Here is an 11610-nt window from a genome sequence, read left to right as displayed (position 1 = left end):
AGTTTCTCCGTCCAGGACAAAGTAGGAGGAGGAGACGGAGTGGATGGTTCTGCTTCAAACAGTGAAGAAGAAGATGTAGATGCTTCAGCTTCAAAGGATGGAGAAGAAGGTGTGGATGCTTCCATTATAGGAGATGGCGTGGGAGCGGAAGGAACAAAGGCATTAATATAAGCAAGCCAGTCAGAAGAGCAGATCTTTGCCTTCTTGGCTAAGAATGATGGGTTGTACCCTTGTGCTTCTTCTGAGCGCCGGATAGCAGGCATTATCTTCGTAGGTATAGAAGATGTATACCAAGCTACAAGCAAGTTCTCCTCCAAGCTACGTCGTTGGTCAATGGGCACATAAGGATAGACCACTGAACTTCGAGCGTAGGAAGGAAATTCCAAAGGGTCAGTGAATTCAACGAAATGGTGATTGATTCGCTCCCTCAAATCACAAGTCTCAGGTGTTGACCAGTTGGTCCAGCCAGAGGCCCCAGGAGATGAAGAAGTTGTGGCCTCATCCCATGCAGAATTTTTTCCTAAATCCATGGCTGCAAATTGCTGAATCGAGGGATCGAAAGCAGTTTGTTCGAAATAGAAGGAAGAATCAGAGGAAGAACTTCTTGTATCTATGGCTGTAGTTTGTCGAATCGAAGTCTTAAGGGCAATATATTCGTGATCCAAAGGATGATAATTTGCAAAGGCATCCATAACCTGAATATAGGAAGGTGGATAAAGGTGGCTAATGCATGCGTGGAGGTTCTTTCGAGGGGGATCAGCATTACCCAATGACTCTTCGTATGCTTGATCAGTAGAAAGGGGAGTTGGTTTAGCAATGGTCTGTTCGAATACTAAGGTGTTGGGATATCCAACAGAATCAAAAGGGAATTAATGCAAATAATCATCAAATAGGTGACGGTTATGTTTCCTGGAGATGAATTCCATACACGATCCAAAAGCGCGGGAAAAGCTTTTTGGTCCACTAATATCACCAAGTATTGGGTATATTAGTGCAGGGGGTAATGTTAGCTATATATTTTGTAAAAGCCAGTTACAATCAGACACGTGGCAGAATAAGGGTATTATTGGAAAATAATTTAAGTCTCCAATCCTGATCGTACACGTGGTGATGATAACTGGTTCTCACATGGTCTGAGCAACATTGGATCAGTAAAGAAATGCAAGGTGACGTGGCTTCAAAGGTTATTCATATTCAAATTCAAATACAGGAGGGAAGCCTAACTGCAAATAGTGGCATAATGGAGCTACTTCTAAGGCAACATGATCAGCGATCATGGAGGAGCAGTTCGACGGTTCGAAGAGCAGTTCGAAGGTCATCTTTGACAAGTATAAATAGCAGAGAGACCCCCAGGAAGAAAAGGAGAACTCAGATCATACATACCAGTCTTTATTTCATATTTTACTTTCCAGTTTTACATTCCTGTACTTTCAATACCTGCACTTTACATATCTGCACTGCACTTCAATTCATAGGAGTAGTCTCAAGTAGATTCAAGTGGACTGTTGCTGTAAACCTCTTCGAGGCTGAGTTTGGACTATTGTAAGTTTTTCATTTTTATGAAATACTTCCATTGTTCTTCATATTAATTGTTATTTCTCTTAATTTCTCCTAAGTCAAGCCACCAGTAAAAGTCCTCTTCATTGAGGCTGAAAGAACTAAAACACAATCGTCTGATAATTGGTTGGCAATCACAATTTCTGTAAGGACTGATTGATCTTTGCTGGCACGCTCACATTTACAAAAATACCCTTCGAAAAGCCAAAAAGCCAACAATAAGAAATCTAAGTAAGTATCTGAACTATGAATATTTTTGTTATTTGCTTCGGAAGCAAAATACACTTTAACCACTTATCCTTTATTCCATATGCTCCTTAAATTTTGAAAATGAGTATATAATTTCTTTATATTTGGCATATGTTTCACATTTACTGTCAAGTGCATTTAACGGTTCATTTTAGTTTACATATCATAAAGGGTTATGTGGTTATTTTCAAATGAGATGAGTAATTTGTACATAGACAAAAAGATAAAAGAATAATGTGAAATTTATCATATTTAAAAATAGTTATAGTTGTACATTATTCAATAATTTCTACAGTTGAATTATGTGCAAGATAATTAAATTTATTTTTCTCACATGCATTTTTTTTTTCTCAATTAAATTTAGAAACAACAAAGTAGAAAACTGAAGGAGAACAACCGTTTAAACTCCATGAAAACCAAGAGTTGAGAAGCTTCCATGCTTGACCTAGGATTTATCTATCAGTGAAATGCAAGATAAAATCAAGCACAAATGAAAAATCCAAAAATGAAGATTTAAAACTTAATAGCAAGTACATCCCTTCTCTAGTCTCTCTCCACCATTGCCACCACATCTTCCCTCCTAAACCACTCTCCCCTAAACCAACCCTGCATCGAGGAGATGGAACGTCAAACAAATTTGAAAATTTTTAAGTTTTCAGTTCATTTGCATGTTTATTTATTTCTTTTTTGTAATCTATTAGCTAGCAGAGGATCAGCACATATGTGATTGTCTTGTAGATATGGACTCACATATCTCCAACCTAGATTCTAATTGACCACCAAAATTAGTGGAATTAAACACCATTAAATTTGAATTAAGTTTAAGAGTTAAATGAATATAATTTCAAATTGGGAAAAGTTAGGGATCATGAAAATTTTGTCATGAAAATGATCATGAAAAATTTATGATCCTTGGATTACCTTGATTAATGTGTGGTGCTTTATTCTAAGTATAATCCAAGGGTCATAAAACTTTCATGATTATTTTCATGAAAAGTTTTTCATGATATCTAGCATTGTTGTTTCAAATTAAGTTTAGAAAATTAGTAAGTGTTTCATATTAAGTTTAAAAGGTAGTAAATTGGAGTTAATAGATACTTGTAAGGTTTAAAATTATATATATATATATATATATATATATATATATATGTATGTATTTATGCAATAATAATGTAAAAGAAGATGAAGAAGGATATAAACGACTTTTTCTTGTTAACTTTAATGAAGTTAATATTGTAATTTCGCTCTAGTTTATAGGGAAAGTCTCTACTTATGTTTGAATAATAAAAGGGTAAACTGTTCAAGCCTTTAACCATTAGGGGTGGATATCGGCTCATTGGTCTGTCCAACCTGCTCAGCTCAACCCTATTTTTCTAGGCCTTAAAAAGGTTGTTTTAACCCATGAGGCCAGGCTGTATTGACATTTTCAACCCGAAATATCAATGGGTTAGGCTTGGGATTAATTAATTAATTATTTATAATACGTTAAAATATATATTTTTTTTGTTAGGATCTAGACTTTAATTTTGTTGATTTTATTGAAACTCACATTTATGATGATGTGTGATTGAATTTATTTAATAAATCCTTCAATTTGTACACAAAATCCTTCAACTTATAATGATGTCAATATATTTATTTAAGAAATATAATGCGTGATTGAATTTGCTTATGAAATGATTTAACTTTTTTTTTTAACATGTAGCCCAATGGGTGAGTTTAGGATTTATAATTAGTTTTTGGACCGGATTTGGACAGATTATAAAGCCTGATTTTTTTTTTTTTTTTTTTTTTTGTTACAGGGAAATCCTCCCACCCTCCCGCAGGTCCAAGGCAGCGCCCCATGAGGAGATCACCAGGGTGTCCTGTTGTCCGTTCCGAGTAAGAGACTATAACCTGGAAGCTTGTCCCGACCTCCCATGGCAAGCTTCGATTAAGTCAGGACTCGCACAGCGGGGGAGCATTAAACCCACACCAAGTAGCCGATTAGGTATCCTTGAGGTCCAACCTCCTAATCGACAGTGCTTCGCCCAGGAGATTGGCCCAAGGGGGGAATTGAACTTGTGACCTTGGGGCTTAAACCCCAAGGCCCGATGTTAGAATTAGGTCAGACTTGAACAAATATAAAATCTCTTATTATATAGTGCCGTTCTGGCCCGAAATCGGCCCGGCCCTATGTTTGTCTACCCCTATTAACCACAAGAGAATAAAATTAATTTTATCCTAATTTTTATGTTTACCATACTAAATTTCAACAATAATAAAATATATGGTTAATTACACTTTTCACCCTAATAGTTTGATTCAAATTTCACTTTAATTCCTATAGTTTGTAAGCTTCACTTTACCCCTTGTAGTTTGGGTTATGTGCGGTTTACCTCTAACGTTTGGAAATGACCACATAACTCTCACGTGGTTTGTGGATTGATGTGCATCGTTAAACACTGTTAAACATTTTATCCAACTTAACAGCAAGTGTGAAACATATAACATAAAGGGGTTATATATTCATTTTCAAATTTCAAAGGGGGCAAATTGCTTACGCATTTTCCAATTTCAAGGGAGTAAATTGCATATAAAATAAACAAATTTCAAGGGGATAAATTGCACATAAAATAAGCACAAGGGGTTAGAGTACACTTTATCTTCCAAACAAATGTCGAAAATACAAAGGTATTTTAGTTTTTTTTATTAAATTGCTAACGGTCTTAACGGTGCACTTTAGTCCACAAATCACAAGAGAATTATGTTGTCATTGCCAAATGTTAGGAGGCAAGCCACATATAGTCCAAAAATCAAAAGGGAGTAAAGTGAAGTTTGCCCTAGTTTCAATTTGAATAATTTGATCTCTACACTTTAAGTCTAGTTTTAATTTGGTTATTCCGTCTAAATTTTTGATAATTTTGTCCACATGTACAATTTAGAAATCTAATAAATGTTCCAAAATTATTACTTTTAACATTCAATTTAAACGGAAGAACCAAATTGAAACCTTAAAAAATTGACAAGTGTTCCAAAATTGTTAATTTTAATCTTCAATTTAGACGAAATGACCAAATTAAAACTAAATTTAAAATGTAAGAACTAAATTATTTAAATTAAAACTATATGGATTAAAATAAAATTTAAATCAAATTACAAGAGTGAAAAATGTAATAAACCCTAAAATATATAATACATCGCTGAAGTTGCCTTTCAAATTACAATGAGTCATATATAAAAAAAAAAAAAAAAAATTACCAACAATAGGTCACAATCAAATAACACAAATGTCATAATTAGAATTGCATATGATATACCATATAATTTTTCTACTAATAAACATTATCCATTTAGGTGGACTGTCAAAAAAATATAAAAAAGGGAGTTAATTGGTGACAAATCTAATATAAGGAGGGTATAAAGCATTGGATCCGAGAGAGATTTTTTTGTTGATGAGAGGTTCACACTTTGTGTAATCGTTTGGTGGAGAACATTTTGTTTCAAATTTTACCCTTTGACTTTTTTTTATCTTTTTGACTTTTCGTTGACTATCTGTTGAATTTTTTTATCTATTAAAATTCTTATCTGTTGAAATTTTCTATCTATTCAAACATCAGATCATCACCAAAGAAATCTTTCACTTTCAGATTTAGATCTGGCTAATTGCGAGTCAGAGACCTCCATTGACCAAAAAAAAAAAAATCATAAAACATCTCTAACAAGCTTTCTGTTTCATCTCTATCAATCTGCAAATCAGTTTTATCTGAAATAAAATTGACTGTTCCATTCTTCCTTGTCGACCAGGGAGAGAGAGAGAGAGAGAGGTAAATTTATCTACATCAAAACAATGGTAGAAAGAATCATGAAACACTATTATCACCTCAGTTCAATTGCAAAGTCAGAAAACAATATATAAATATCAATGAATCTCAAGAGTTTTAAGGCTCCAAGCAACTACTATTAAGCACTAAAAATGAGTGATTTTATCATATAGGGGTGTATTCCCTTGAGAGCTTTCTAAAATAATGCATAAATTACAAGTTTATCAATTTTATCTATTGCTTACTGATTATTCAAATACACAAACAACTATTCAACAAATCAGGCATATATAAACATATATAGCACTAAGGTATATTAGATCTATAGACATATTTTTCTATATTTGCTGGTGGTGATGGTCCTGGTGATGGCAGTGTAGGGGTGAAGGTGAGACTGGCGGTGGTAGTGTAGTGATATTAATAAGACTTTAGTATGAAAAATATTTGCTACCTTTTAAAAGGGAAACATTTCATCCCCAAATAAGCTTGTTTTTTGTTGATCATGAAGAATATTTTTCGTTGACTTTTGTTTTTCATTATATCAAACGTCAATAAATACAGACCAAGCAAAAGACTCGAACCCAAAATCTTCAATATGAGAAATATCTTTACTACTTGAGCAGCACATAACATTTATTTTTAAATCAAAATTAAAATTTATATTTTACAGATTTGACAGCACACTCATCGATAGATACACACCCACTAACATATATATATATATATACATATACGTATACATTCTAACATTTGAAACCGTATCTTCAACTTCCCAGCATTACGTAATACATTAGCTTGACCATAATTCGCCATGACTCCGAAAGTTGCACCACCAATATCAGATTGAAATGCATCGCAACTACAATGCACAAATCAAAGATAGCTACAGTTACTGAATTCCGTGAACATGCTGGATTTGATATGCATGTCACCCAAATATATTTTGAAAACCATATATGCTTATTAGATAGCTTCAATTGATGTATGAAAATGATGAAAAAAAAAAATGAAAACAATGAAAACACATCTAGTGTTTCTCAATTTTAATGGGGAAGGAATTTCTTCCATCCACTGTTTTACTAGAGGGGTGTTTGTTGGGGTTTAGAGAGCTACCACATATCTTATTTTGATATATAATTAAAAAAAAAGATTTATTTGATAATCATAATTATATGTTTTCATTACATTTGTTTAAAGAAAATGAATAATAGGTATAATTTTGAAATTATCCATTCATTTTTTTAAAAACCAATATGAAAAAAATTATATGGATAAAAATATGGCATCAATCTAAATTTTATAGTGCATGATCTAGACAAAAAAATCATACAAATTATACGATTCAAATTGTCGAAATGAGATTTATAATGTATTTGACGAACCAATTATCACATTTGTATTTCAACAATAATTAGATAGAACTCCTTCCCATATTAATAATAGAAAGTAAAAACATGAAAGAGGACTTGTTTTCTTCAAATTTTAAGAGAGGTCTATACAATTACTCTAAACTATATAACCAAACACATATTTGTTTTATTCATTATTTGAGAAGAGGGGTAGAGGGGAATATAGGTGTTTGGTTGTAGCGTGTGAGCTGTCTAATATAGTGTGAATAAGAAAATGGGGGTTTAGTTGTACGATTTAAATATTCTAAATTCTTAGATTAAATTTTCACTATTATTGATTTGCAGAGATTGTCTTCAATTAGACTATATGAACTGAAATAAGAAACGATAGGGACCAAATAGATGCATCTATTAATTTAGGAATGAAGTAAAAAATGTGACTATAGTTTAGGGTATAACAAAATATGAAAAATTTAAAAAATTTCGTTAAATGCAACAAAATATGAAAATATACTAATTTTTTTTTTGTTATTTGGTAAATTTTTAAAGTTTTTATTTTCACAAATATTACTTTTTTTAAGTGTATATAGATTAGGTGTATCTAAGAAATAAAAAAATTTCGTAAAATATTAAAAAAATCACTAAAAAGGAAAACAAAAAAAAAAAAAACTCAAATTTCTAAAAAATAAATTAAACCAAATAAGGTAAATATAATTTTTTTCATCCATATAACTAACGAATATTGATGCAAATAAGCTAAGTATAACACCCACGGTAATTAGGAGAGGTCAGTGTAAATTTACCTAGCCAAGCGCTCATTCTTTTATTCATTATTTGAAGTATAGAGAAATATGGGTGTTTGGTTGTATAGGGTAAGTTGTCTAATATTGTGTTAGTAAGAAAATAGATATTTAGTTATACAATTTAAGTTGTCTAAATTATAAAATTATTTGTTTAACCATTAGATTAGATTTTTCTCATTAATGATTCGGAAAGATTGTCTCCAATAATCAGACCATATGAACTAAAATCATAAACAATAAAGACTAAATATATGCAATTAATAATTTAAGAATGAAGTAGAAAAAGTGACTACATTTTAGGGTATAAAAGTAAATTTCAAGAGAAAAAAAACAAAAGAAGACTACTGAAAAAGTGCCCAAGTCTTATACCTCTGTCAATTGCAGCCATTAGAGTCAATAGCAAACCTTTATTTTCACTACTCATTTATTACTTCCATGACTTTATTTTATTTTATTTTTTTCGCAATTTGATTTAAATCAAGTGCTTTGTATAAACATCAAAGGAAATAAACTAGCTTTATTTAGTATGATACAAATAAAGCGCTATGAAACTGAAAAAAAACTAGATAGCAACCATAATCAAGCTATAGTTTTTCATGATCAAGCAAAAGAATGCGGAAATTGATTGTAAATACTTACCAAAGGACATCAATTGCATTGGCTAATTTCACCTTGCTCTGTTACTGTGAGAATACTTTTTAAATCTCTTTCCGCTTTTGCTTCGTTCACCTTCAATGATCCTCACAAGCCATTGAGGTTTTCCTCTAGAGAACATAAAATATCCCATAACAAGTCCCCACACCAACCCACATATATAACCCGGTAATATGACTTCCCAATTGAATCCACTTGAAGTATTGTCTTCTTGCTGAAACATCAAGGGTGGTGGTTGTGGTGTCCTTGGATTGCATGCATTTAACAATGGAGGTCCACATAATGCCAAGTTGTCAATGTAGGAATCATTTGAAAATGTATCAAATTGGTTGCCTTGTGGTATCAGTCCTATTAGTTGATTCTGCGAAACGTTTAAGACTTCAAGGAATTTCAAATTCCTTAGTTGTTGAGGGATCTCCCCAGTGAGTTTGTTGGAAGAGAGGTCTAACCATTCGAGCATTGTCAAATTAGCAAGAGAAGCTGGTATATGACCTGTAAGGCTATTGTGAGACAAGTTGAGCCCTCGGATTGAATTTAGCTTTCCAATGACCTGCGGAATTTCACCTTTGAAATTGTTTTTCGATAAATCAATTGCAGTGAAAATGGTTAGGACTTTTACCATTTCTATGGTTGATCCTTTGATTACTATAGTCAAACAATCATTATAGTAATATCCTGAAGTTGAATAACTAGGCGTCCCTAAGTATTGCAATTTAAAACTAGCTTCGTCGACATTCATCATAGCATTGAGATTCTTGAAATATTTTCCTGGCAATGGACCAGTAAAATAATTGTTTGATAAATCCATAACTCGCAAGTTGGGGAAGGGAAATTTGAACTTGGAATTCAGTATAGGTCCATGGAATTTGTTAGATCTCAAAATTAAAACTTGTAGCGAAGTTAAATTTCCCAACCAATATGGAAATTTATTGGAGAACTTGTTATGTCCAAGGTCTAGCACTTGTAGCCTTTCGCAATTCACTAAAGATTTTGGTACTGGCCCCTCAAATCCATTGCTATCAAGGTTGATAGTTTCGAAGGAATTTTCCTTCGCAAATGTATCAGGAATGGTGCCAGAAAAATTGTTCTTCCGCAGATCGAGTACATAGAAATATCTGCTGAAATTTCCTAAACATTGTGGAATAGAACCATTAAAGCTATTACTAGATAGGACAAGATTTTGAAGGGAAATTGCTTGACAGAGCATGTCTAGATCACCACTGAAGTTATTTGATGAAAGAATGAGACTAGAAAGGTTCACGAGTTTGAAGGTTGAACTTGGAAACCTACCATGTAGGTTGTTATTGCTCAAATCAACAACAGTTAAATGAGTGGATTTGAACTCTTTTACATGGCCAGTCAATTTGTTATTACTGAGGTTGAAGTACCCCAATGCTGGTAAGCTGAAGACCCAAGATGGAATTGTACCGTTGATTAAGTTATCACCTAAACTTAACCGTGCTAGATTTGGAAGTCCAATTATTTGTGATGGAAGAGGTCCTCTTAGCTGATTATTCGACAAATCTAACTCAACAAGTTTTGTAAGGTTTGCACCCAGTGATGGAAGCATGCCAGTGAAATTGTTATATCCCATGACTAAATCAGTCATTTCCGTAAGGTTTCCGAGCGACGTAGGGATGGATCCATAAAATTTACAACCAGCGGCATCCAACGTTTTCAAGGACTTCAAATTCCCAATTGAGTCCGGTAGTTCTCCAGAGAAATTAGTGAGTGAAAGCCCCAAGTACTGGAGAGGACTGCTCGAGTTTACAAACTCGGGAAAATAACCAGTGAGAGCAAGATTATTCCATATACTCAGCTCATTCAGATGTGGTAAGTGGAATATTCCGTCAGGAAATTTTCCAAGCAATCCACACCCACTAAGATCGAGAAGTGTTAAAGAAGTGAGATTGAGCAAGGAATTCGAAACCACTGAAGATATGTTTACAGCTCCAAGATTAAGTTCTCTTAACTTGGTTAAGTTTTGAACAAGTAATTCAAAACCCGGTTCTTCCAACCTCAAACCATAATTGTAAGAGAGATCAAGCGAGACCAATTTGCTCAGAAAGGAGACTTCTATAGGGACTTTGCCAGAAAAAACAGAGCCAGAGAGGTTGAGGTGTGTCAGTCTGGTGAATCGACTAAATTCAGATGAGATTCGAGACATACCAAAGTGATTGAAAGCAAGGTTGAGGCTTTGGAGGTGAGGAAAGTAGTAGAAGATGGTGCTATTGGGGTGGATGGTGCCTAGGAGCCAGCTGCAACTGAGGTCGAGGCCAATTACTTGACTTGTGTTGTTGTCACACTCGACCCCATCCCATGAGCAACAATCAGAACCCTCCTTCCACGACTCCATCTTCGGGTAAGAAAGGATTCCGGCAGAATCACACCTACCGTAGTCAGCATATTTATAGAAGGAAAATTGTTGCTTAAATTGGAGCAATGCAGAGGTCTGTTGTTGAGTGCAGAGTTGGGCATGCAAACAAGTAATCTGGAAAAAACAAAGAAACAAAAAGAGGTGAAAGAGTTGATTGTTAGAGACCATCTTTGCTCGTAGATTCAAAAACAAAGGTTGTAATGCTTGCTGAGTATTAACAGGGGAGAGGCCAAATGCTTTATAGGCAAATGTCGGTGCAATGCAAAGCCTACAAACAAGTAAAGACTTTGACTAGTCAGTCTTTCATTGATGTCTACAGAGCTGGACCCCCTAACGTGTTTTTCACTCATCAAGGAAGACTTGACTTCATAAAAGTTGATAATAATCAATGGCTTAAAAGAACAATACACCACAACATATTATACATAACATAATTATAATGTTTTGTAATAAACATCGCAACATGTTATAATTTTTATCATTTGTTTATATTAATTTCTTAATAATTATCTTCAAATAAAGTAACTATTAATAAGTAATTGACAATACAAAATAATAATAGATAATCTATAATATATAACATTTCTCTTATAGGACAAGTAACTAGTAAGTAAGAGACCATAGATAAAATGAACTTTAAAAAAAGTTGGAGCAAGGAAAAATCCTCTCTGGTCCAATTTTTGGATTAGAAGATATTGTTTGCACCTTTGGGGTCTATTACAAATCTAATTTTAGTGATGTAAGTTGTTCATCTTGTATGCTTTAATTAGTCAAAAATTTTAAAAATTGATATGATAATTGAAGCTACATCAAAAAAA

The 11610-nt window shown here is 33.3% G+C and overlaps 1 protein-coding gene across 1 annotated transcript; it reads right to left on the bottom strand.

Annotated features, from left to right (window-relative positions):
- Positions 1-6205: 6205 nt before the first annotated feature.
- LOC145824621 (receptor-like protein Cf-9) lies at positions 6206-11016 on the bottom strand. The gene is made up of 2 exons (XM_082924836.1): positions 8401-11016; positions 6206-6468 (listed from the first exon to the last, which is right to left on the bottom strand). Exon 1 carries the CDS (start codon positions 10958-10960, stop codon positions 8429-8431), a length of 2532 nt encoding a protein of 843 aa, XP_082780962.1. The 5' UTR covers positions 10961-11016; the 3' UTR covers positions 6206-6468; positions 8401-8428.
- Positions 11017-11610: the final 594 nt, after the last annotated feature.

Source organism: Camellia sinensis, chromosome 4 (assembly GCF_055761805.1).
Source record: "Camellia sinensis isolate YWXY chromosome 4, ASM5576180v1, whole genome shotgun sequence".
NCBI classification, from domain to species: domain Eukaryota; kingdom Viridiplantae; phylum Streptophyta; class Magnoliopsida; order Ericales; family Theaceae; genus Camellia; species Camellia sinensis.
The sequence above is the reverse complement of the archived record's forward strand: the minus strand, read 5'-3'. Positions and strand labels throughout refer to the sequence as shown.